This window comes from Palaemon carinicauda, chromosome 36 (assembly GCF_036898095.1).
Source record: "Palaemon carinicauda isolate YSFRI2023 chromosome 36, ASM3689809v2, whole genome shotgun sequence".
NCBI classification, from domain to species: domain Eukaryota; kingdom Metazoa; phylum Arthropoda; class Malacostraca; order Decapoda; family Palaemonidae; genus Palaemon; species Palaemon carinicauda.
The window spans coordinates 68,545,349-68,571,026 of NC_090760.1; the positions used below are offsets into that span (position 1 = coordinate 68,545,349).

Here is a 25,678-nt window from a genome sequence, read left to right on the forward strand (position 1 = left end):
ATACCGGCGTGAAAAGCACTTCAAGATGATTTGCAAACCACCTACTAGCTGCTTTTTCACAGAAAAAGCCACCTGTGAATAAGCTTTATCTAAAAAGCCCCTTATGAATGAGCTGTATATATAACACTTTTATTGCATTGCCTAAAATTAGAGCAGTGTCTTTGCTTTTAAAAGGCTACGTCTTTGTGACATTTAAACTGTTCAGAAACACTTTACAAAGATTATCTATTTTATTACACCACTCAAGACAACATAAATATGCCTGTCTTAACAATAGCTGTCTGCTAATATCATAACGCCATTAATAATCCATGTTAAAAAATATTTAGCCTTAAGCTATTTGCTATTTCCTAATGTACCTAATACAATTCTTTTTTATTCTAATTCTTTTTAGCTCAGTTTTATAAGAATTGAATGCCTTCAGCCATATCACATTTACCATATAACTTTACATATGTAATATGCAGTACAAGTACTGTATGTATATTCTTTGTTGCCAATGTTAAAATAATAGACAAAAGCAAGATAATGCTCTTTACTGATATAAAAAATGACCACTTGATTCATTATCGTCAATAAATACCGAATATTCAATTGACCCATGCGTTCTTCTTGATCATTCCTGCCCTATCATTCAAATTTCTATTAATTACATTAAAGAGGGACTCTACAGTTCTGCTTTTCCCTCTCTATCAATAGATATTTACTCATTAAAATGAACCTCCAATAAGAAAACTATTGTATTACCCAAGTCCACAAATTGAAGGAGATGACTTGAACTTTAATTGAATCTCAATTTAGATAAAAAAATAGGTGTATACCACTCAAGAATGTTGTAAACTCTAATGAATGAACTTGTCACATAATGCTAGAGCTGTCAAAATGGGATTATTAAAAGTCATTCTAAAGTGTTTGTAACAAACTTGTACTACATTCAACTAACACCCAAATATAAAAACACTTCTGTACAAATATATATGAATGTAACTAGTATGATGCCCCATGAATTTTACCAGTTTAAATCATACTACAGTACAGTACTCTACATAACAAAACGTAATATTCTTAGTAAAATAAACACAGCACCATGGAGCTATTGAACTAAGGCAGCTAAAGGTTACGGCTTTCATTCCTCTTTGATACCGGGTGACACATTTTTTTCAAAGACTGACTTCGGAACAAACGTTTTGTTTTTGAGAGGATCCAGACCCACTTTCTCTGTCTCTAGCATCTCCTTCAAAAGTCTCTCGCTGCGGAGCTCCTCTATGGAGGGTCGGGGGGGAGGAGGCGTGCGAAACTGCTTTTCTATGTTGTACCTACGATTGAAAGACACGACATTCAGACACAGCACCAATACAGTACAGTCTATTTCTTAATGAGTTGTTCATTTACATGCCAGTTTCCCACAAAGGGATGTCGATACATTTTATCTGAGAGAATCACATCCATTGTGCCTATCACAATCCCTTTATAGTTAGTAGGGTAAAGTTCTCTCACCAAGCTAGATCTACAACAAACAAATGTCTACCTTCACGTATGCAACTGATATACAGAAACCACAATATATAAACAAATTCACTAAATATGACAAATTTTAAAACAATTTATATTTTTCCTAACTAAAACAAACCTTACAGTATTTATAGGGAATATCTTTCGGCGAAGCTGGAAGGTTAGCCATTAAAACTTTTAATGCAAAGTGGCAGCCCTAACCGACCGCTATAGCAGGGAGGGTAGAGAGTGGCTGGGGGATACCCAGCCGCCTATATCTACTCACATCGGTGAACTACAGTATGTTAGTTTTTGATTGCAGGCAGGACTTATCAGGGGACAAGTGTTGGTGGAACAATTTGTATAAATACCAACAGGTTTGTATTAGTTAGGAAAAATACATATTATTTCCAAAGTCGTCATTTGTTCCTGCACTAACAAACATTACGGTATTTATAGGTGGTGAGTCCGACCTCTGGCTTGGCCATTGACCAGGGTTTTCTTTGTACAGTATTAAACTGTAGCTAGAGGAAAACCTTAAAACCTGGCTAAATTATTACATGAAAGGAGTATTGGTAGTGGCCTGAGCAACCTGTGTGGTTGTGAGAGATAGCATACAAATGTCTATGTAGGGATATTCCGGGTTTTAACAATAGGAATACTTAATTTAAACACAGACGTTTCCCAAGGATTACCTCGCGGGAAGCATTCAAGACGTGTACAAGTATAAAATCTATACTAGGTTACACAAGAGAGATGGTTTTTACCTGCAAAGGATAAGGCCAGCGTGAAGATGGACCCTTGGCACTGTTCCCCAAGAGAGGGGATAATGAAGAAAAGAAAAGAGCCAGTAATTCTCATTCATTCATCCCCGACTTAAGCCGGGTAACCAATGCCCTCAACCATCTGCTACTTGTCCAACAAGGAGCCTGAGGTATTTTTAAACAACTTGTTAAGCAGCCACCACAGGACCAATACAAAACACTTGTGCCTACCGGTTGCTAGCCTTGATCGCGCCTGGGGCTTTTACCGTTACACCGCTTGGAGGGCAGAGATGACTTTCCCAATGGACAACCCGTCTAAGGACTTCCTCGAGTAGTCCTTGAGGTAATGGGCAGTAAAGGTTGACTGGTTCGACCAAGTACCTGCTCGCAGGATCTGACCCACTGCCATGTTTTTCTCAAAGGCTAAGGAGGTGCTCCGGCCCCTGATGTCATGAGGCCGGGGGGTGCCTGGCACTGCTATGCCATCTTCCTTGTAGGCTCTGGCAATAACTTGTCTCAACCAGAAGGAAATGGTGTTCTTGGAAACTTGTTTCTTATTAATACTTGTGGAAACGAAGAGGCTCTTGATGCCTGGGCGGATATGAGCTGTTCTTTCCAGGTATTTTCTAATTGTTCGTACAGGGCATAATTTTAAATCTTCTGCATTACCCGTCTTAGGGATGGCAGGAATTGAGAAACCTTCGAACTTCGGATCCCAGACTGCTGGGTTCTGAGTCTTAGCCACAAAAGAAGGCACGAACTTGAAGGATACTTCTTTCCACCCCTTCGAATGAGAAACGTCGTATGACAGACCATGGATCTCTCCCACTCTCTTAGCGGACGCCAAGGCCAGCAAGAAGACGGCCTTGAGGGTGAGATCTCTGTCCACGATATCCTTCAAGGGTTCAAAGGGGGGACGACACAGCATCTTCAGGACCTTGGCTAAGTCCCACTGGGGCACCCTACTCGCCTGTGGGGGGCAGGACTGCTCGAAACTCTTGACAAGCATCGCTATATGTCTCTAGGCCCCCAGGTCGATGCCCTTCAGGAGGAAGACTTGGCCTAAGGCGGCCCGAACTCCTTTTATGGCTGGGATTGACATTCCCACCTTGTCTCTAAGAAATACCAGAAAATCTGCTATGTCTGGGACAGAGGCCTTAAGAGGTTTAATGTGCCTCTCAGAGCACCACTTCGTGAAGGAGGCCCACTTAGCCTGGTAGACCGCGGCTGACGACTTTCTCAGGTATAGAGACATTCTCTTAGCCGTGGAGGAAGAATATCCTTCTTTCTTCGGGAGCCGCTCGATAGTCTCCAGGCGTGAAGAAGTAGGGAGAGGGGGTTGTCGTGGAGCCTGAGAAAATGAGGCTGATGTAGAAGGTCTGACCTGACGGGCAGAGGCCACGGCGGTTGACTCGATAGGTCTTTTAGGTCCGCGAACCACTCTCTCTCCGGCCACCAGGGCGCTACCAAGTTCATCTTTAGGTTTTGGGCTGTCCTTACTCTGTTGAGCACTTGTCTTATCAACGTGAAAGGGGGAAAAGCGTACACATCCAGATTGTCCCACTTGTGCTGAAAGGCGTCTGCTTTCGGGTCTGGCACAGGAGAGCAATAGACTGGGAGTTGGGCGTTGAGTTTTGTTGCAAAGAGGTCCATCACCGGGGAACCCCAACGTTGGATGATGAGCTTGGCTACTTCCGGAAGAAGGGACCATTCTGTCCCTACTATCTGGCCCATTCTGCTGAGGCCGTCGGCCAGAACGTTTTTCTTCCCGGGAATGAACCTTGCTAACAGCACCACATGATTTTCTTCTGCCCAATCTAGAATTTCTATGGTGAGATCGCACAACTCCTTCGATTTCAAGCCTCCCTGTTTCTTTATGTATGCCACTACCGTGGCGTTGTCGCACATCAACGCCACGGTGTTTCCCTTTAGTAGACTCGCGAAGTGTAGGCAAGCCTTCTGGACTGCTTTCAACTCCAGGACATTGATGTGGAGTTCTCTCTCCCCGTCCAACCAGGTCCCTCGTGCTGTTTCGTCAAGGAGATGGGCTCCCCATCCTTGGTTGGAGGCGTCTGTGAACAGTAGTAACTCGGGTGGATCGGTCCCGAAGGGCATCCCCTTGAGTGAGTTCGACCGGCAATGCCACCATTCCAGGGAGGGTCTCGTGTTTGGTAGGACTGGGATTAGCATCTGTTGCGAGTCCAGTTGGCACCAGAGGTTCTTCAGGTTCCATTGTATGGATCTGAGTCTTACCCTCCCTTGGGGAACTAGTTTCTCCAATGAGACCAGGTGACCTATCAGCTTCTGCCAGTCTTTCGCTCTCCTGGGGCGCTCTGACAGGAACGGCTGAATGATGTGCCTGAGGTTTCTTATCCTGTCCTCCGAAGGGAATGCTTTTCCCAGAATGGTGTCTAATGTCATTCCCAAGTAGTTCATTCTGGTGGATGGGGATAGATTTGACTTCTTCGGGTTGATTACGATGCCCAGATACTTGCAAAACTGGAGGAGTCTTCTCCCTTGTTCCTCCAAGAGGACCTTTGAGGCGGAAAGAAGCAATCAGTCGTCCAAGTATCTGATGAGGCGAATGCCTCGTTCGTGAGCCCACACTGAGACAGCCGTGAAGACTCTCGTGAACACCTGGGGCGCTGTTGACAGACCGAAGCAAAGGGTCCTGAATTGCAGGATCTGGGAGCCCCATTTCACCCGGAGGAACTTTCGACTCGAGGGGTGGACCGGAATTTGGAAGTATGCGTCCTTGAGGTCTATGGTCATCATATAATCTTTCTCCCTCAAGGACAGCAGGACTGACTTCGGAGTGTCCACTTTGAAGTCCGTCTTCTTGACGAACTTGTTGAGAGCCGACAGATCTATAACCGGTCTCCAACCCCCGGTCGCTTTCTCTACCAGGAACAGGCGACTGTAGAAACCTGGCCCTGGGAGAAGAACTTCTTCCATGGCGCCCTTCTCTAACATGGAGGATACCTCCTCTTGAAGGGCGGTCCTCTTTAACGGGTCTTTGGGAGCTAGCCATTCCGTCCGGCTGGCCGGGATAAGAGGGGGTGGTTCTGTTAAGAACAAAAGTCTGTAGCCCTCCTTTAGTACGGACACTGTCCAAGGCTCTGCTCCTTGAGCCTTCCATGCTTGCCAATGAAGTCTGAGGCATCCCCCAACCTGAGGCTTGGGCGGGGATAGGGGGCCTCCCACTCTATCTTCTTCTGGAGGAGCGGCCTGATCTGCCTCTCCTAGAGGCGGAGTAACCCGACCTGAAGGAGCTTGAGGACGCTGGAGCTCCCCTGCGGGGGGGCTGAGGCGTTGCGGACCAGGAGGAAGAGGGAGCCTCTCTCCTCGTAGTGCTGGGAGAGGCTTGGGACGTCGCGGCACTATCCGACACGGACCTCTTGTAGGGCGGTCTCCTAGAAGGCGTAGGTCTGGGGATGCTAGCCTCCTTCTTCTTCGAGACCTTCTCCATGATGGCCTCTAGTTCCTTCAGGGGAAACAAAGACTCTCCCCACAAGGGTAAGCTCCGAATGGCCCGCGCTTCCATGTCTGGTACCTTCCGAGACACCTTCGCCAGTACAGTGACTCTCTTACGGAGCACCCAGTTAGCCGTCAGAGCGAGCGACTGATACGTTAAAAACTAAAGGGTTTTACCCCCGGAGGTAATGAGGTCTCTCAGGAGGCCTTGCTGGTCAGGGTCCGCGGGGTCGAACGAGGCTTGTACCCCTACCAAAGTGGAAGCCCACCAGTCCAGCCAAGAGGAGACGTTCACCAAATCCCTCGACATTTCCTCCATCATGGAGGCTTCTGCTGGCGAGAAACAGACCGGGGCCGAAGAGGCTCTATCGTCTGAGAAGCCCTGACTCAGGATGTCGATGGCCGACTCCACCTTACAGGGGCCTGGGCGGCGTCCCGCTGGCACATAGACCTTGCCTTGGGTTCTGAGGCCCTGGAGTAATTTCGAGGAACTCTGGGTTTTGGGGGCTTCGGCATTACTAGCCACTACCTTGTCCACACTCTCCTGCCCTAGGACTAGATCTCGGGCTAGAGGAAGCGCTAGAGACGTCTTAGGTTGGGTAGGAGTCTGCATGATTCTCAATAGGCTTGACCTCCAGTAATCTTCGTCCGTAGCCGTAGGTTCCTCTATTTTGTGGTGCCTTCTGATAAGGCCAACCACCCTCCTATAGGCGGAGTCCTCCGTCGGTGAACCCTCCCCTCCGTCAGCCGAGGTCTCGGCTTGGGGCCGGGGAGCTGGGTTACCGGGCACGCTGACTGGACGTCTAGCTCTTGGTGCCAGGGGCGCCATCCTACCGAGGTACTGGATTTCATCTGCGGGGACGTCCGCATCAGGGGCCTGGGTTAACGCAGGCATCGCTGGTTCAGCGGGGACTCTCGTCCGCCAAAGGGCTCTGGGTGCCGAGGACGCGGTTCCCGTGGGCTGACCCGACAGCGGGAACCGTTCCTTCCGACCCGAAGGCCGCACCAGCTGGGCTGCTTCGGCCAGGCCGCCCGACAAGAAGTGCGTTTCCCCCCGCTGGGCGGAGTGAACCGGAGGCTACGAGGACTTATGCCTTCTTGTAGAGTCCTTCCTGCGAGCTAGGTCGCGAGGGTCAAGTTCGTGTTTTGAGGGCGGCATCCTTGGCGAACACTCTCTGGACCGGTGGTCCGGGGAACAAAGCACCTTTGAGTCCCGGGGTACGAAGACCCAGTCGCCATCAGGAGACCTACTCCTCCTATACTTACGCCCTGGGGAGCGGGAGTGCTTGCTACTGTACCGGGAGCACGACCTCGAACGGGAACGCTTGCTCCTGGACCGCTCCCTCCGACGACGGTGTTTTACCCTGACTTCCTCCTCCGACGAGAAATAAACATCCGACGAACCCGACGACACTGTGCTTATCGCATGTCGGCCGGTAGCGGGGACTGCGGGGGACTTCTTCGCGCGTTGAGTGCCCGAGGTCGAAGGCTGGAGGAAATCTTCAGGGACTTCCGTGAGAGGGGCCGGGAACGATTCAAAACGCTCCATGCCAGGGAGCCAGGGGTCCAGGGCCAATTCCATCCTTAAGGGTGACCTCCCCGGCGTCTTCGGAAGCCTCCAACCGAAGGCATCATTACCCGAAGGTCGTAACTTCTTCTGGTTGTCTCCGCCTAACGAAGACCCAAGAGCACAGGCCCACGAGGGCGGCGAAGATACAGACACCGCGTTACTACCCTACAAGGGGTCATCGGAGGACGCGTGCCCCCCGAGCACAAGGGCCGACTCTCCGGACGCACTACTGGGTTCTTCACTAGCCCTAGAAGGGCCCGCAATCGGCACTGCACTTTCACTAGGTTCCTGGGGAAGGACGCCTTGTTCTTTCTCTACACCAGACATACCTCGTCCCCTACTCTGTGTAGGGGACGGCGAAACAGAGGGGGCCTCTGTTTCGGACCGCTCACTGGGTGATGGTAGCGGCGAAGTAACACTAGCTTTCCTGGGGGAACGTTTCGCCGATTTTCTCTTTTTCGTACCGTACCGTACCCACTGGATATCGCTCTAGTCTACACACTCGGGGCACGTATCTGCTGACGAACTAACCCTTCCCGTACAGGAGGAGTAAAGGGAGTGAGGATCCACTTCAGGCTTGGAGAGGAACACTCCACACGATTTACCGGCTCTAGGCCCCGGACAACAGCGGATTTGCTCCATAATGCACAACGCAAGACACAAGCACGAAGGGAATCAATGAATACACTGGGTAAGCACACGGGTGGAAGGTGAACACACAGGAACACCCGGGAAAAGTACACTGGAAAACACAAGTTACCACGCGGTGAACACGTGGGGCACTAGAACGCACACACACAAAGGATCGATAGAGAACGAGGGCGACGTGTTTACACGTCGCGACCAGAGAACTTACTGATGAGGCCAACCCGGCCGGACATCGACCTACGATAAGCCTACCCTCGGGGGACATTCCTTAATGCCGGGGGTAGGCCTCCTTAGAAAACGAGGTGGGGGGGGGGTAAACTACACAAAACTCTGGTCGGTAGAGAGGAGGTTACTGGTAACTCCTAAGAAAGTACCTGTAGGTTGAGGTAAGTATTCGTGTTGGAACAAACATAAATTTAATTAAGTAACGATACTCCTCATTACTATAACAGTAACAGTCATTAGATCTCTGTTCAGTATAGTAGAATACAGTCAATAAATCTAGTACAGTACCCTTAAACAAGGTACAGTAATTGCAATACAAAGATATTCTGGATGAAAAAAAAAGTTCCCTTAGTATTCATATACTTTTCAAAATCAAATCACACAATAAAATTAATCGGTTAAAAGATACAATAATTCAGATGCATAACCAACCCAGAAGAACTATGTAAAATTAAAATACAAAGAAATCAAATATTTATAAAAACAATGACTCTCTCATGTACATACCCTACGAAGCCAATGACAGCCGCAGCTGGTAACGTGATGTACGGTGCGTAAGTCCTCATAAAAGCCAGTAAAATAGGCCACATCGCGTAATGTGAGGGTTTCTGTAATAAAGAAAGAAAGATGAAGTACAGAAATTTTCAAGTTCATTCATACAGTTCCATATCTTAAAGTAGCATATTTTATTAAGTAGACATTCTTTTGGGTCATCCAAGTTTCTAACCTAACTAAAAAATACTGTAAATAGTAAATATTAATACAGTATTACGAATGCAGTACGACTACTATTATCATCAAAATACAACAAATATTAAAAGTAAATTGTAGTTTTCCTAGCAATACAAACCTGGTTCTTTCAAAATAAGAATGTCTTCAGTCACAGGAACTGCCATTGAATTGTTAACCACGTAGTTGGTTAACGAGAGGTGGTGGAGGGGGAAGCCCTGTCCATAACCCCCTCATAGAATAGCCACTTCTGTCCTTAAGGGTTGTTGTAGCCCATTGGAAACGTCCCTGCCTGGTGATCTGCCGCACTGGGGTTCGAGTCCTGCTCAAGCTCGATGGTTTCTTGTAGAGTGTGCAACTTTACCATCCTTGTGAACTAAGGATTGGGGTTTTGAGGGAGCCTATAGGTCTACTTGCTGAGTCATCAGCAGCCATTGCCTGGCACTCTTTGGTCCTAGCTTAAATGGAAAGGGGGCTTGGGTGCTGATCATATGTAGATGTGGTCAGTCTCTAGGGCATTCTCCTGCAATAGAATTGTCACTGTTCCTTGCCTCTGCCATTCATAAGCGACCTTTTAAACCCTTAAGGCCTACAACTGAGAGGGGTGGATTGGGTGGGAAATTTGATTTACTGTAAAGAACTTGGATTTGTATAGCTAAGAAAAATACAATTTTCTTTTAAAATTTATTTGTTTCTTTTAATTAACAAACCTTTTGTCCTTCAGAATATGCCGACTCACTCACTGGTGGGAGCAAGTTCCCTAGAACAATAGTGGAAGGTTCTTCTCTTCCCCAGACAAGTCATCATTCCTAGTCCCATACTGGAGCGAGGAAGGTTGACTCCAACAATTTTCTCACAGCTAATCATATGGATATAGCAGCTGTCAGGGCCTCAGCCAGTACTGGCTTAAAAGGAAGCTAGTACTAGAATCTGAAAAACATATCTCCCTAACAGGGCGATAGTGTTCGCAGTGTAAACCTCGCACATAAAAAAAATGTTTCTTAAGACACTGACCCACCCTCTTTTCCAAGCATATGGAGGATCTGCTTTTGGCCAGATGCAGTCTGCTCGAAAGGTGCTTTATCGTGTAACTCACCAGCACCATACATCCGACCAGCATGAAGTGATTGCTGTATTCCCTCAAGAGAGGAAGAAAAGTAGAAGAGCCAATCACTCTACCTCTTCTAAAGACTTATGCTTATTGCGTTGCCTTAGATGGGATGCATAACAAGGTGGTCTGACACCTTCAGCTCCAAGTACACCGACAGGTAAAACAGAAGGCTACTTGCCAAGATTTGATTTGTGAGTTTTTACTGAAACCTAGGCATGGCTACCTGTGAAGGTTTGGCCCCAGTCTCCCTCAAATTACCACAGTTCTTAAAGGAATACAGTACTGGTAAACAGCATACTGTACCTTTCCACCTCTACCTCAACATCACCCTCCTGAGAGGTAGATGAGGAATCCAGCACCCATCCCACCCTTAAAGCAACTATGTGTCTGTGCCCAAAAAGTGCTAATGTGATCGATCATCAATTGGTCGACAGTAACTCAATGCTAGGGATTATGCACTCATCAACCTGTTCTGGGTAACAGTCCCCAACACCAGAAAACAGGAGCGGTATAGTGTACCCTCCCTCTGGTAAACAGGTGTGCTTGTGAGGTTGGCTCAGCTTGGTACTCGGGAGCCCAGAGAGGGGACCAGTAACTCACTGGTACAGTACAGTCAGCAATGTGCTATCACACATGATCGGTACCGAGCAGAGGTATCTCTTCTCTCGAAAGTACAGAATGAAAATATTTGGTGAAAGAATACTTTAAACACAAAATAAAGGTCCATTTTACTCCTTCCTCTGTTGATCATGGTGGAGAGTACGCTGTGTTTGCGTGCTCACGAGCATAGGGCCGTGGCCCTTAAGCTTTCAACACATGGCTGCGACACCAAAGGATCCTTTCCCATCCAATACAAAAGGTGAAAAAGAGCACCCTAAATCCTCCAACACCTCGCCTGCAGAAAGAGTGCATAGCCTTTCATGAGACCATGGACCACTGGCTACAGGGTTAGTCAAGCCGGCCACCTGGGCTGCATTCTTTCATGGGGCTGCAGCATAGAACCATGCACATCCAGCCAGCCTGTCTACCAAGGTGGCCAAGCTAGCCACCCAGGCCCTGGCTCAGGGTTGATGCGCAGGGCTGGGGACCAGCCAAGAGCTGTACCATATACCTCTCGATAAAAACAGGTGGCGTAAGGCAAAACCTATGGGATTCCTTACGAATAGCTTTCCTGGCTTTCTTCAACTTCTTCTGAGAAAAATTGTTAGAATCAGAAAGGGAATAGGATGATGAGAATAGTTTCACATGAAGTGTAACCTAACCCTCAATTATCTAGGCATTGGCATTCTGTCCAGAAAGACCGAATACCTGATACAAACAACAGTCACTGTTGCACCGGTCTCACCTTGCTAATTGACCCCGAAGATGAAAAAACTCTTTAGCGGGTCAAAGGTGAACAGCAGTAGTTGTTACCCCATGGTCATGATGTAGTGGTTTGTGGACTGTGGCCAGATGCAGCACGCAGACTGCCTAGTGTCTGAATGTCGACCACACTCCAATGTTCACTACACAAAAAGATAGAACATGACAAATTCGAAGATAATTTGTATTTTTCCTAACCATACAAACCTTAGCTATTTACATTGGGTTTACCTTTTAGCGCAGCTGAAATGGCGAGCCATTAGAATTTAACGAGGGTGTATTACCCCCGCGCTAGTTAGCGGGGGGGGTAGGGGAGTGGTAGCTAACTACCCCTCCCCCCCCTCACACACAGATGAATGCTCACTTTCACTTAGAGGTAGGACTTGTCTTGGGGGACAGGGCTGGCGGGCAAATATGTGTAAATAGCTAAGGTTTGTATGGTTAGGAAAAATACAAATTATCTTCGAATTTGTCATTTGTTCCGTAACCGAAATACAAACCATGCTATTTACATTGGGTGACTTACCCATTAGGTAGGGTGGAAAGTCCCCAGCCATACTGGCTTTGGCTTTACCCGGGGACTCAGAATCCGAGTGAGTCGCACTCGAGAAAAGGAGTCCCTGCACCTCACAAGTGCAAGGAACCGTGTGGCCTACATAAGCTTGTGTGTGAAGGAAGAAGTGTGACCCGTCCTAGGCAGTTGACCTGGAGTTCCAGAAGGAACTCTGGGTTAGGACGTTCCCAATACCACCTCGTCAGGGTATGGGGGACGCGACAGTATTGACTCAATACTCGGAACACAAGGAAGCATGGTTTACCTGCAGAGGTTCGAGGTCAGCTATGCAGACCAGGATGCTGCCTCCCCGTAGAGGGGATGATGAAGAAAGAAATAAGGGCCAGACATACTTCTTTCGTTCATGCAGACTAAAACCTGATAACAATGCCCTCAACCTTCTGCTACCTGTCCAAAAAGGAGCCCGAGGTTAGACCAGCTGTTGTGTAGCCACCACAGAGCGATAGAAAACGTATCGAGACTCCTGTGGGTCACGCCCTGCAGGAAGCGGGCTGCGAAGGTCATTAGACGCTTCCAGACTCCAGCTTGTAGCACCTGCCTCACAGAGTAGTATTACTCGAAGGCGAGGGACGTTGCGATGTATCCAACATCATGCTGTAGGGCAACGTGACGAGGGAGGGTCTGGAGACAGGTCGAGATGAATGTCCTTGAGTCCGGGCTGAAGAGGTATACTGATGACTCTCCCCAGTATCCTCCTTGTGCTCCCAAATCGGCTGCAACTGAGGACAAACTGCAGCTGTTCCCAAACCTAACCTCTTGATTCCTTTACTGGCAAGAAAGAGAAGGTCTTGGGACATCAGATACAGAATGGAGACTTGAAATCTTGAAGGAATTGGACCGAAGGGCCGGGACCCCCAGATTCTGAGTCTAGCCAACAACTCAGGAGCGAACCTGAATGTTGCCTTCCCCTCTTCCTTAGAAAGGGGGAGTCGTACGAGACCAAGAAGATTGCTTACACACTGGCCGTGGCCAGAGTGAGCAGGAGACCCAAGGCGGAATACAATCCGAGGCCTGTCGTAAAGGGTCTTGAGAAGATCTCTTAAAGGACTAAAAGTCCGAGCCATGCTCCAAGTTGGAGGTCTTCCTCCGACTAGGGCAGGGACGATCGTAGCTTCGCATGAGCGAGGAAAGATCCAGCGGGCAGGAAAAAGTTATTCCTTTAAGCCTGAAGATCAGGGAAAGGCTGAGCGACAGGCTTCATTGCCGAGAGCGGAAAGGAGTTTCCTCCCGCCGAAAGGCAATAAGACCGTTATTGCTGGAGAAGAGGCCTCAAGGGAAGAGGTATATCTCCCACGGCACCAACCACCGAAGACTCTTCACTTTGCCTGGAAGACCCCTGCGGATGACTATCGCAGATGACGCGACCTCAGTACCGCGACTGTAGCGGGTTGTCTCTTCTTGAGGAGGAGGCGTAGTGTCTCCAGGCATGAAGCTGAAGCGACGCCCCGGTTCGGGAGAGATGTCGCAGTGTGGTTGTTTGAGTAGTCTGCGCCGTGGGAGAAGCTCTCCCGGGAGTTCCGTCAGGGGAAGCAGAGGGTCCAGAAACCGTTCTGCGCATAGTCCCATTGAAAGGTTGACAGACAACCTGGTCTTGTTGAGACCCATTGTCCACAGACAAAAAGGAGGGAAGACGCAGGCGTCGAAGTTGTCCCACCATCACCGGAATGCATCTTGCCAGAGTCTCGGGGTCTGAGACTGGGGGGGAAGAACAGCGGAAGCTTGAGGTTCCAAGCTGTCGCGATCAGGTCCCCCAGACCAAGACTTGCTGGTTACTCAAGGTCAAAGACCCCCAGGTACACTCTCTCTACGAGGCTCTGCTCGGATAGTCGGAGAGAACATTCCCCTGCCTGGAATGAGAGAGCCGATGGTGGTATTGAGAGAATCTCAATCATCCCGGTATCTCTACTGCAAGATGTGAAGGTGTGAAAATGCGTCCCCTGCTGGTTAGAACACGCCAGAATCATGAAGTCGACGCGCACGGGGCGACTCGGCAGGAGCTGTAGGATCTGTAGAGGGGCCAGACTACGGCCCCTAAGCCTGCCTGAATGATGGAGAGGTATCCTTCAGGTCTTGACCATAGGCCTGGACCGGAACATGCCCCCCCCCCCTTTCCTTTGACGAGTCCGAGAACAGCATCAAGAATGTGGGGAAAGGACGAGAATATCCACTACCATGAAGAGGCTCCCTAGGTCAACACCCATTGCAGGTCTAATAGTTCCGCTGGTCCCATAGGGGCCAGGAAGTCCGGTTAAACGTTGCCTGAAGCCACCGGAACTTGGACCGCCCCACATGGAACTTATCCTGAGGCGACCGTTCGGACTATAGATGGGTCAATGAGGAAAGGAGAACTAGGAAACGTTCCAAGGTAGGGCTGAAAGCTCTGCTTGACTGAGAACAGGTACTGCGACTCTCCTCAGTCTTGCCACAGTCAACTGAAAGGAAGGCTTGGAGGATGTGGCAACAGAATCTGGCGTCCCCAGGTGGTCACCCATCCAAGTACCGACCAGAACCGATGTAGCTTAACCTCGCTGGACGGACGAGAAGCGGGGTTTCCAACGTGGTAAGGCCGTTGACTCAATATCATGGCCAGATACTCCAGATGTTGAGGCAGAAGAAGAGAAGGCTCCAAGCAAAATACCATGAACCCACACTCATGGTAAGCATCCGGAAGCTTGTCCCGGCGCTGAAGAAGGTCGAACCCGAGCCTACCGGAGTTGACCAGCCCTCCAAAAAGCAGAGGAGGCGGAAGCCTGCACCTGAGCGGCCATGAGGAAAGAAGGGAGAGTTCTCTGGGGAAAAAACCTGCTATGCCATGGCGGGATAGCCACACTGCATCATAAGCAGGAATACTTGCAGTCTAGGCTGAATTCCACGAGCTCCCTGGAAGATGGATGGAATGGAAACTGAAAGTACCCGTCCTTCCGATCCAGGGTTTAAGAAGTCCTGTCGCCTCGTTACCAGTCTGATCGATTCTGCTGTTCTACGCTGGCCGAAGTTTGTTCGACAAACTTGATCAGGGCTGAGAGGTCGACTACGGAACTCCCCTCTCAGATCCTTCCTTACAATAAAGGATCGACTGAAGAGGCCAGGGGTGAAGCCGTCGATGATCCTATGGAAGACCTTCGCCTAAGGTATGGATCATTCTGCCCAACTGGGCAACTCTTGCTGACGCTATGGCATAGAGGTTCAGAGACACTGAATTCGCTGACAGAGATGGCAGGCGCGATATCCTTGGCTGATCACAGAGATTGTGCGGGAATGGGCATCGGGAAGCTGTCATCCGGATGAGTAATCTTAAGCATCCTCCCAGCGAAAAACCTGCAATCCTACAGTTCGTGAACTCTGCCGCTCCTTTTAGGACTATGCCCCCCCGGGGGAGCCTTCCGTGCCATCTGTTCCTGACAGGAGGAAACTGCAATTGGACACCTTGTGCCAGTTGTCGTAGCCGATAACTTAGGCCGACGTGGTTGAAAGAAAAGGGCGCTGGAGCCCTGCAGAGTCTGGAAGAAAGCGCCTTGGAGGAGTGAAAACGGAAGTCGATTTCCTCCGCACAGCCGCTGTCTAAGTCTCTGTCCTTGGGCACAAACAAACTCTTCTCAAGGATGGAAGGGTGCCTGAGGTTGTCGACCTCCACAGATGAGACACCCGAAGGAAGACCTCAGTCAGCGCGTCCAGATGGTACAACATCGAGCTTGTCCGCAAGTTAGATACTTAACGACGAAAGGCCAAGGTGCCTGAGCCCGAGAGGAGGAAAGTACCCATGATCTTCCTGTAGTTTCCTTGAACCAAACCTCGGGCCGTAATCGAGGAGGGAAAGGACCTGGTAAGCCCCCAGAGGAAGGGGTAAGCAGTCACCCCTTGGCCGATGGAGAAATCTCGAACGGAAAGCCCCCCGCCAAAAATCCTTCCAGGGAATGACGGGGAAGGGCTAACCCAGGTTCTGGAAAGAGGAGTGTTGCTCAGACCTCCCTGAAGTTTCTTCCTATTCTTGCACGTGTCATGCTCTGCGTTTACGGGGTGAGGCCGTGTTCTGGAAATACGCTCCAGAAGAACTCGCCAGGCTGGCCATGCTGCGAAAACCCCAATGGGAATCGTGGTCGCAATCGCCCTGGAGCTCGCGCGATGATAATTCAAAGATTTGCGCGTGGGCGAACGTGGAAGCGCCCATGCGCGGTCATGCAGGAACGCAAACGATGGTGAGCGAAGGAGCGCAGAAGGAGGGCGAGCGTGGTAGGAAGGGCGAGAGCTGGTAGTCGGCGAGCGATAACCCAAAGACGAGCAATGGATACTGCAAGAATTAGGCCGACGTTCGTGCGAAGAAACACTGTAGGTTCGAGCGATGGAACACCGTTGGTTCGCGCAACGGAACACCGTCGGTTCGCGCGACAGAACACCGTCGGTTCGCGCGACGGAACACCGTCGGTTCACGCGACGGAACACCGTCGGTTCACGCGACGGAACACCGTCCGTCCGTGCGATGGAATACCGTTGGTTCGCACGCGGGCGAACATTGGAGAGCATGCGTGTGGGCGTGCAGGCGAATGATCGCGCGGGCGCGCAAGCAAGCGTTCGCGCGGGCGAGCGGTCGCGCGGGCGCGCAGGCGAACGGTCGCACGGGCGCACGGGCGCGCAGGCGAACGGTCGCGCGGGCGCGCAAGTGAACGGTCGCGAGGGTGGGCAGGTGAATGAGCGCGAGTCCAAGGCGGCGAACGCAAGCGTTAGCGAGGAAATGCGCTGCTGCGTGGGCGAGGAAGACCGCTGGCGATATGGATAAACAGGCGATCGGTGGTGAGCATGTCGACGCATTGGCGAGCGATGGCGAGCGATGGCGAGCAGCATGCGCAGGTGAGCGATCGCGCGATGGCGAGCAGCATGCGCAGGTGAGCGATCGCGCGATGGCGAGCAGCATGCGCAGGAGGGCGATCGCGCGATGGCGAGCAGCATCCGCAGGTGGGCGATCGCGCGATGGCGAGCAGCATCCGCAGGTGGGCGATCGCGCGATGGCGAGCAGCACCCGCAGGTGGGCGATCGCGCGATGGCGAGCAGCATCCGCAGGTGGGCGATCGCGCGATGGCGAGCAGCATGCGCAGGTGGGCGATGGCGAGCTAGTAGCTGGCGAACCATGTTCCTTCAGAAGCGTTGGAGAACGTTGGTGCGCCGGCTGTAACACACGCGGGCGATCCGGAGATCGCCGAGAGACAGGTGATCGCTGACGTGTAGAACGCTGTTGAATAGGCGATACTAAAATCGCCTGTGCGCGCTGGCGAGCTGGTGAACGTTGGCGAGCAGGTGATCGCTGGCGAGCAGGTGATCGCTGGCGAGCAGGTGATCGCTGGCGAGCTGATGATCGCTGGCGAGCTGATGATCGCTGGCGAGCTGATGATCGATGGCGAGCTGATGATCGCTGGCGAGCTGATGATCGCTGACGAGCAGAAGGCAACGCATGGAAGCCTGCGCATAGAAGAAGAGTCCTTGACCCAGACCTGAACCGAAGTTCTAGATCGCGAGGGCGAACGTGGGCGCACAGGGCGCGTAACAGGAACCAACAGGAACAGCAGGGATGATCATCATGAGAGCGCTGACTAACAGGAGAGCGCTGGTGAAAGGAGAGCGCTAGCGATCAGGAAGCGCTGATGAACAGGAGAGCGCCTGTGCGCTAACACTGAGCAGGAGCAGGAGAGAACACAGCAGAAGGGCGCGCAGGGGAACCCTGACACGCAAGGGAAGAACCCCCGTGGGAGGCAACCCTTTGCCCCGAAGGGAACGTTGTCCGTCGGGAGACAGATGTCCATCGGAAGACCGTTGCTTGTCCGCTGGGAGACTGATGTCCGTTGGAAGACCGTTGTCCGTCGGGGAGACCGTTGCCCGTCGGAAGACGAGATCAGACTGCTGTCCATCTGCACCAAGGCGGAAGATCAAGAAGGAGGAGTTGTAGGCTGCAAACGGAGATTCAAAAAGGAGCCTCTTAGCACCCTCATAGGGAGACGAGAGGCCCTTACGACGAGGCGGACGGTGGGCCTTACGGCGAAGGAGGCCAACAGCAACAGCAGCAGAAGAATCCTCCGAAGAGGAGTCTCTATGAGTGTACTCTCTCGCGAACGAAAGAGAAACACTTCATAGAAGAGACTGGTCAGCCAGTGACCTAAAAGGAGCAATCCTCCGAAGAGGGGCTCCTGCAGTTGCCCAGCACCTTGAGCGAAACTGCAGGTGTGACCGCTCAGCACCAAGAGCATAGTCGCACGAAAAAAAGGCAAGAGAAGAACCCCCCAAAAGGGGAAAACTCAAGCCTGGACAGGAAAAACTTCCCTCGGAAGGAAAGTTACCCACCCAAGGAGGCAAGCCTCCTGAGAGTTCTAAAATGAACTGGAGAGCTGTCCGTCGTCACGGGAGTACTTCCAGTAGAAGGAGACACGCCCCTGACGAAAATACGAGGGGGGAGGCAGCAACAGCCGAATCCCCAGGCCTCAACAAGACAGCTCACACCGTTGCCATATTACAGAAACGAACTTGATCGGTAACTGTAAAAAAATAAAACAAAAATCATTAGTACACATTCATTCCCCCGGGAAGGCTCCGAAGAGGAATCCCGAGGGAAAGGAAACAAGAATTACACAACAGGCACGTGCCCTCACAACCACTTACACTCACGGAAGGAGAGCTGTAACCAAAACAGAATTATAACAATTATAATTATGAAACTACAGTATGTAATTATGTAATTTAAAAATGAATGAACACTAAAGTAAGAACGAAAACCTCGAAAGGAATCGTTCTACAGGCTGAAAAATTAACAACCACAATTAGATTCATAAACTAATTGAGACAAACGTACGGCGTAGCAACCCCCCCCCACACGGAAAGGAAGCTACAAAGGCGTAGTAACACGTAGTAAAAGGGTGAACGACCTCAAGAGAGAGAGAGAGAGAGAGAAAGACATAAGTCAAACTCGATCGCCACCCATAAAATTACTGTACGCCGTGGTGGCCTAACTGCCGAGGACTCCACGTAGATATCGTACACTACACACACAACTCTGAAAAGGAAACTTACTGATTTCTATACTCAAATATATATACAAACATGAAAACATGTTTACATATATATTGAGTAAAAGAAAAGTAAGCGATTAAGTAAAGACAAAACAAACAATGGCTGCCAAGAGAGGACCAAGACAGAGACGTCTGTTAAAGTCCGAGCCAAAAGTGAAAGTGAGCATTCATCTGTGTGTGAAGGGGGGGAGGGGTAGCTAGCTACCACTCCCCTACCCCCCCGCTAACTAGCGCGGGGGTAATACACCCTCGTTAAATTCTAATGGCTCGCCATTTCAGCTGCGCTAAAAGGTAAACCCAATGTAAATAGCGTGATTTGTATTTCGGTTACGGAACAAAGTGGTATTAGATGTCAAGGTAGGACAAGAGACACACGATGGTGGGGACATGTGGTTTAATGCGTCCTCAGATACAGACTCTCTCGGTTGCTCTCGCCAACCGGCACACTCACTTGGCGCCTGCCCGCCATGGGAAAACATATCATACTTGCAGGTACTCCATCATCCCCCCCCCCCCCCCCGAGATTAATACATGGGTATACATGGAGAAGCAATGATAAAAAATAATGCATGGATATACATGGATTAAATTGGGTGCATGTGCGAGAATAGGAAGACAGGTACATAGCTGTCAGTAATGCAAAACACAATGTGCAGGTAATACATGTTCATAGAATAATATGAGAAGCAAAGGCAATAAAAAAAAATATATGCAGGTGCCGCTTTAATGTACGATGATCACACGTAGTCATCCATCCACGCAAGCCTTCTAGTGCACCGTGATGGGCGTGGCTCCCGTACTGCTTGTGGGCTGGGCGTAGGGTGACTGCCTGGTAGCTGCTCGGGCGTGGGCGTGGCTAGATGCGTAGCAGGTGTGGCCCGCCAAGACTGGGGCCCCGATGATGTGAGACGCAGGTGCTTCCTGTTACGGAGGGAGAGGCGCCCGCTGCCATCCAGTTTGACTAGGTATTGTCGGTATGGGAGCGTTTCCGCCACGGTACCGGTACGGTCCCACAGCTTAGTGGCCTGATTTTGCACTCGCACTTGGGATCCCGGGTCGATAACTGGAAGCTTTCTGGATGGTCCGTTCCCGGTGAGGGCGGCACCACTGTCAGCCATCTGACGTTCTCTTTGCCGTAAGGTTGCCCCCCGGTGTTTGTCTACCGTGAGGTGCCAGCGGGCCGTAGGTACGCCGTCTCGGAGCTGCCTGCCCGCTGCCATCTGGGCGGGTGACTTATTTATTCCGCAGAGGGGGGTGTTGAGGTACTGCAACATAGCAATAGAGGACTTGTCCGTGTCGAGGGGGCCGCCGCTGCCCGTGTTCGCCATTATTATCCGCTTCCCGATCTTGACTGCGGCCTCTGCCCTGCCATTGGACAGCGGGTACTGGGCGGATGATAGACGCACGGGCACGCCCCATAACTAGAAAAATTCCCCCATTTCCTCGCTTGCCAGATTGGTGCCACCGTCCGTGGAGATTTGCTTGGCGAAGTAGCGACGTAGCTGGGTCTTGATGTGGGAGGAGGAGGTTCCGTGGGGGAAGTGGGCCAGCTCCAGCCACCCTGTGAACCTGTCTGCGTAGGCCATGTACAAGTGTCCGTCGTGCTGGAACATATCTGCTACCGTCATCTGGAAGGGGTACTCTGGGGGCGGCGTGATGATGAGTTCCTCCGCGGCCTGGGATGGTGCGTGTACATCGCATTCTTCACACGAGGATCGGTGATACTGCAGGTCCCCCTCGAGTCCAGGCCAGTACACCGTCTGGCGCGCTCGTCGTTGCATCGAGTCCAGGCCTTGGTGCCCTGCGTGTAGGTTGGCAGCCACCTGCTGACAGAGAGGCTCCGGGATAACTAGGCGGACGTTGCCCTGTTCGAACGTGTATGTCACCAAGTCTTGGATAATGGCCAGCCTCTCCCTGACACCGTAGAAGGGCCGAAGGCACGCAACTTCCTGGGACTTCCTGTCGGCCCAGTCCCCGGCCAGGACCTTGGCCACGAGCAGCTGGTACACGGGGTCGCTGACAGCGGCATGCCTAACTCTCGCCTCGTCCACGACACAGCTGTCGTGCTCTACTGCTGCCAAGACGGCGGCCGCCATGGTGTCGGTGAGGTCTTCGTCGAGGTCCATGTCGTGGCCGCTGGGATCGGCTTTCAAGGCGGGGTATCGGGACAGGAAGTCCGCCGCGCTGTTACGCTTCCCCGGCCGATACTTGACCCTGAATCGGTACTGCAGAGTTCTCTCCTTCAGCCTGAAGAGGCGGGGGTTGGAGATTTCCGTGAGGGCCCGATCCATCAGTAACTTGGTTAACGGGCGGTGGTCCGTCACAACGGTGAGGTTGGGGCACCCCAGCAAGAACAGCCTCGCCTTCTGGAGACACCAGGCTACCGCAAGGGCCTCCCCCTCCACGGCAGCGTAGCCAGCTTCGGCGACGGTGAGATGGTGGCTGCCGCATAGTGCCTGGCGCCACCCACCCGTGCAGCAAAAGGGCGTATTGGCGGAGCTGCATGAGCAATACTTTTGAAGGATTACAAACCCTATGCCTTCTTTGCTCCACTCGGTGATCGCTGCTGTTAGGCGGCTCCTGTCGTAGTAGGCCAGTCCGTCCTTTGCTAATTGGCAGATCATGTCTTGGGCATGATGAAATTTGGTGCGGAGTGCCTCGTCCCAGTACACTGCCTTCCCGGTTGGTTTTTTGAGGAGCTCCCTGAATGGGTTCATGATGGGGGCTGTCGCGAGGAAGGGCGCCAGCTGGTTGACGAATCCGTACCAAGCCCTTATGTCGGTGATAGAGGGCTGACGTGGCATCGGGAAGTTCTTGATGGCCGCCAAACCTTCCTCTGTTAGCTTGTAGGCCTCCCAGCCCAGGTTGAAGCCCACGAAGTCTACTTCCCTTCTTGCGAATTGGAATTTCTCCGGCTTAAGGGTAACACCCTTGGCTGAGCATGTTTCGAGGAAGTTGTAGGCATGCCAGAAGGCCCCTTCGATGCTGTCGTCGTAGAGTAGGGTGTCGTCTACGCACTTATATTTCCTCTGGATGTCCTGGATGGCGTCGTCGAATCGTCGAGTATACGCATCGCCATGGGTTTACGACGGTACCGAAATCTCCCCCAGGGGGTAATGAATGTCATTAGATCGCGACTTTCTTCGTCTAACTCCACTTGGTGATATCCCCAGTACGCGTCCGCCACGGTCTTGAATGTGTGCTTAGGTACCCCGGACACCATGTCGAATGGGGCGGGGGTGTGGTGTGTCTCCCGTAGGCAAGATGCGTTGAGGCGCTGGTAGTCGACTGTACAGCGTGGCTGTCCTGACTTCTTGGCGACGACCACCATATGGGCGCACCATTCGGTCGGCTGCCCAGCAGGTACCAGTTCTATGACGCCACGGGCGACATCTTCTTCGAGCTGGGCCTTCACTTCCTCTTCCCAGTGTTTTGGCACTGATGCTGGGGTATGGCATGCGTAAGGCGTAGTTCCTGGGAGCAGGTGGATATGGTGCGGTTTCCCCTGCATCACTGGCAGTGGCTTCCTGGCTGTGTTGAATGTCGTCGTAGCGAAATGTTGCAGGAGCCAGGCTTCCAACCTGGCCGCATGTTCCTCCTGGGGCGGCAGGGGCACCTCGGCGGGTAGGGGTGGTACCTGGGCGGCCCGTCTGGCCGTGCCATCGAACAGACTCACGTGTGCCACCACAGGGGAGGGATGGGGTAACTCCTTGGGTACCAGTGTTAAGTCCCTGCAAGCGTCCAGCGACAGGAAGAGGTGCTTTGCTGACTGCACGGAGTACACGTCCTGCTCCGTGGTGCGACCTTGCAGGGTGACGTGGCACATGGCAGATCCAAGGCACTTCAGGGGAAGGTTTACCACATCCCGCAAGCCAGCCCGGGGTGTAAGGGCTCCTGGGTGGACTTGGAGGTGCAATAGCAAGGAGGGCCCTGCCACACATACCTGTGCCCCGGTGTCCGCCACGGCGGTGACCGGCACTCGTACTCCTGTGTCGTTGCGAACGACTGTCACCTCCACCACTGGGTGGCGGGCGAGGTTGGACCCGCAACAAACACAGCGCTAGACGTAGCACTAGACACGTCTGTCGGGGATCCTGTCGATTTTGCCTGTGACTTTCTGCAGCATCTGTAGTAGTGGCCCTGCTTATGGCACCCGTTGCATACGGCGGATTTAGCGGGGCATGAGGCTCTGCCAGAGGCGTGGCGCCCACCGCAGTTCCCGCAGGGAGGGGGTGGGGGACCCCTACCTGTGCCAGCGACAGTTGCACTCGGGTGTCTCGCTGCCAGCCGCACAAGCAGATTCCCTCCAGTTGCATTGGCGCACAGCGGCGTCGACGCAGGCCGCCTCGTAGGCACAGCACCTGGCCCTAAGGGCACCAACACTATTGATGTCATTGCTACACTGGTATACATGGCGACGCATAGCCTCATCACTTAGGCCCAACATTAACTTAGGTAATAACATATATTCAGCTAGATTACACTGACACTGAGGGCACTGGAAATTGCAATCGGTGGCCTTTTGAGAACACTTTAAAAAATAATCACTGACACTTTCTCCTGGGCCTTGTACCGCATTAAAAAACTCCGACCATAACACAGCACAGTTTGTAGATCGCAACACAATATCGCGAATAAAATCCATGGCTTCCGTAGCGGTGAGGTTACTCCATTCCTGTGAGGTGAATCTGGCGTCCAGCGCCCGTTGTAAAGGGGGAGTGCAGTACAGCCTGATGTGGTGGACGACCTCGTGGGGCGGTAGTCTGCACAGTTCGATCCAGCATTCCATCGACCTCCTCCAGGACCTGAATGCGGCGGGCTTCAGCTCAATTTCGCACTTCTCCGGGGCTGCAGACGCGGGGACACGAGGTGCAGGGGTAGCATGTGTCGTAAGCCGGTCACGGAGAACGTTGATCATTTGCTGCTGTGCCGCCATGGCTTGCCTGGCTTCTTGCAGGGCGGGGACGAGCCCACGGGGGACGACGGGGCGTGCGGCCCTTGGGGTGGACTGCACTGAGCGGCGCTGGAAGGGCATGGTGAGGGTCACGTTGGTCCTTGAGAATCACTGCACCATATTAGATGTAAGGTAGGACAAGATACACACGATGGTGCGGACATGTGGTTTAATGCGTCCTCAGATACAGACTCCCTCGGTTGCTCTCTACAACCGGCACACTCACTTGGCAGCTGCCCGCCATGGGAAAACATATCATACTTGCAGGTACTCCATCAAGTGGAATACTCAAAAATCTGGCCAACAGGTAAACATTCAAGAGAACTGGGCATTGAGCACCACCCCTTGATTTTATACTCTCATGTCTCAGAAGTGATCATGACAACTATAAAGCTAGTCAAGACGCTAAGCGGAGGAGATGTAAGAAGTACCGAATTAGTTACCCATCTCAAATATCCCAGTATGGTTATTCATTTGGATAAATATGCCTTCGGAGAACTGATATGATTGCACGACACTTTAAGAAATAAACCACTAGCCGGCCAAAGTTAGAAAAGTGGAAATACAAACCAAACTGACACCATGGTAGATTGAAATGGTTCTCCTCGGAATGAGGCATGAAATTGTGTCGTAAGTTAGGATGGATTCTTTGAATAAAGGTATTCCTTTTTTGCTCCTTTTGGTTATGATCAACCTTTTACAAAAATCCAGATGTACTTCCTCATTTTTTTTGTTGGAGTCAATTTCATTATTATTGGCAATGGAGGAAATCTAATATGATGACAGAGGCATTGCCACGTTAAACTTAACTTCTTGCATTATGCCTAAATACTGGCTCATTTTTGCTTGCCCAACTAATGAAAATCTATTTCCTCTTGTCCATGCAGACAGTCTGATATATTTTGACATATGAGGGGTAAGAACAGGACATTCTTGTTCAGTTTAACTACAGGGGGTGCCACGGCAAGAGCAAGACTCGGTCACCCCTCACTTGTTAGTAGGAATACAGCATCCTAAGTTGGGTTAGGGACAGGCGCCAGGTCTCGACGTTTCATACTGCCATCGCACAGGTAGAAATCCTCCCAAATATAGACTTAAGGTATGCTCCTAATTTTTAATTCTACAACGATCACTCCTTAGTTCAAAACATTCGTGGGCACAATCCTGACACAGGTGCAAATCATTGATACCTGCGCACAAGACAGCATTACAAGCTACTACCTAACCAGACGGTAATTTCTTCTTCCTAAAGACTTCTTTCATCCCTATTGAACTTATATAATAAGCAACATACTTAGTTGGGTTACATAATTTGTTAGTAAGATATACAGGTTAGGCAACGTCTGTTACGTTGGCCCAATCAAATACCGGCTAAATACTGGTCATGTCGTTCACTCTTCAAAAGAATGTGCCATAAATTCGTAAATTATTAAAGATACCTTAGTACCATAGAGCATAGGGGTTAATAATATAATTTCTAACACTATATACAGTATATATATGAGAATATAACACAAGTAAATCTTCATTAGCCGGCATGATTACCTAGTATGGGGATTGGTAATGACCCATATACTAATTTGATTTCTTATTACTAAGTAGTTAAATTGCTAAACATCCTTACAAATCAGTTGTCAATGGTCTTGAAAGCTAGTTATTCCATTTACTTACATAATGATATTAAGAAATTAAACTTATCTAACACGAAAGTTTGTAGACGACAATAC

The 25,678-nt window shown here is 50.9% G+C and overlaps 1 protein-coding gene across 1 annotated transcript; it reads right to left on the reverse strand.

The window, feature by feature from the left end:
- Positions 1-207: 207 nt before the first annotated feature.
- LOC137628453 (small integral membrane protein 12-A) lies at positions 208-25,678 on the reverse strand. The gene is made up of 3 exons (XM_068359602.1): positions 25,655-25,678; positions 8,680-8,780; positions 208-1,316 (listed from the first exon to the last, which is right to left on the reverse strand). The coding sequence occupies exons 2-3, from the start codon at positions 8,760-8,762 to the stop codon at positions 1,127-1,129; spliced, it is 273 nt and encodes a 90-aa protein (XP_068215703.1). The 5' UTR covers positions 8,763-8,780; positions 25,655-25,678; the 3' UTR covers positions 208-1,126.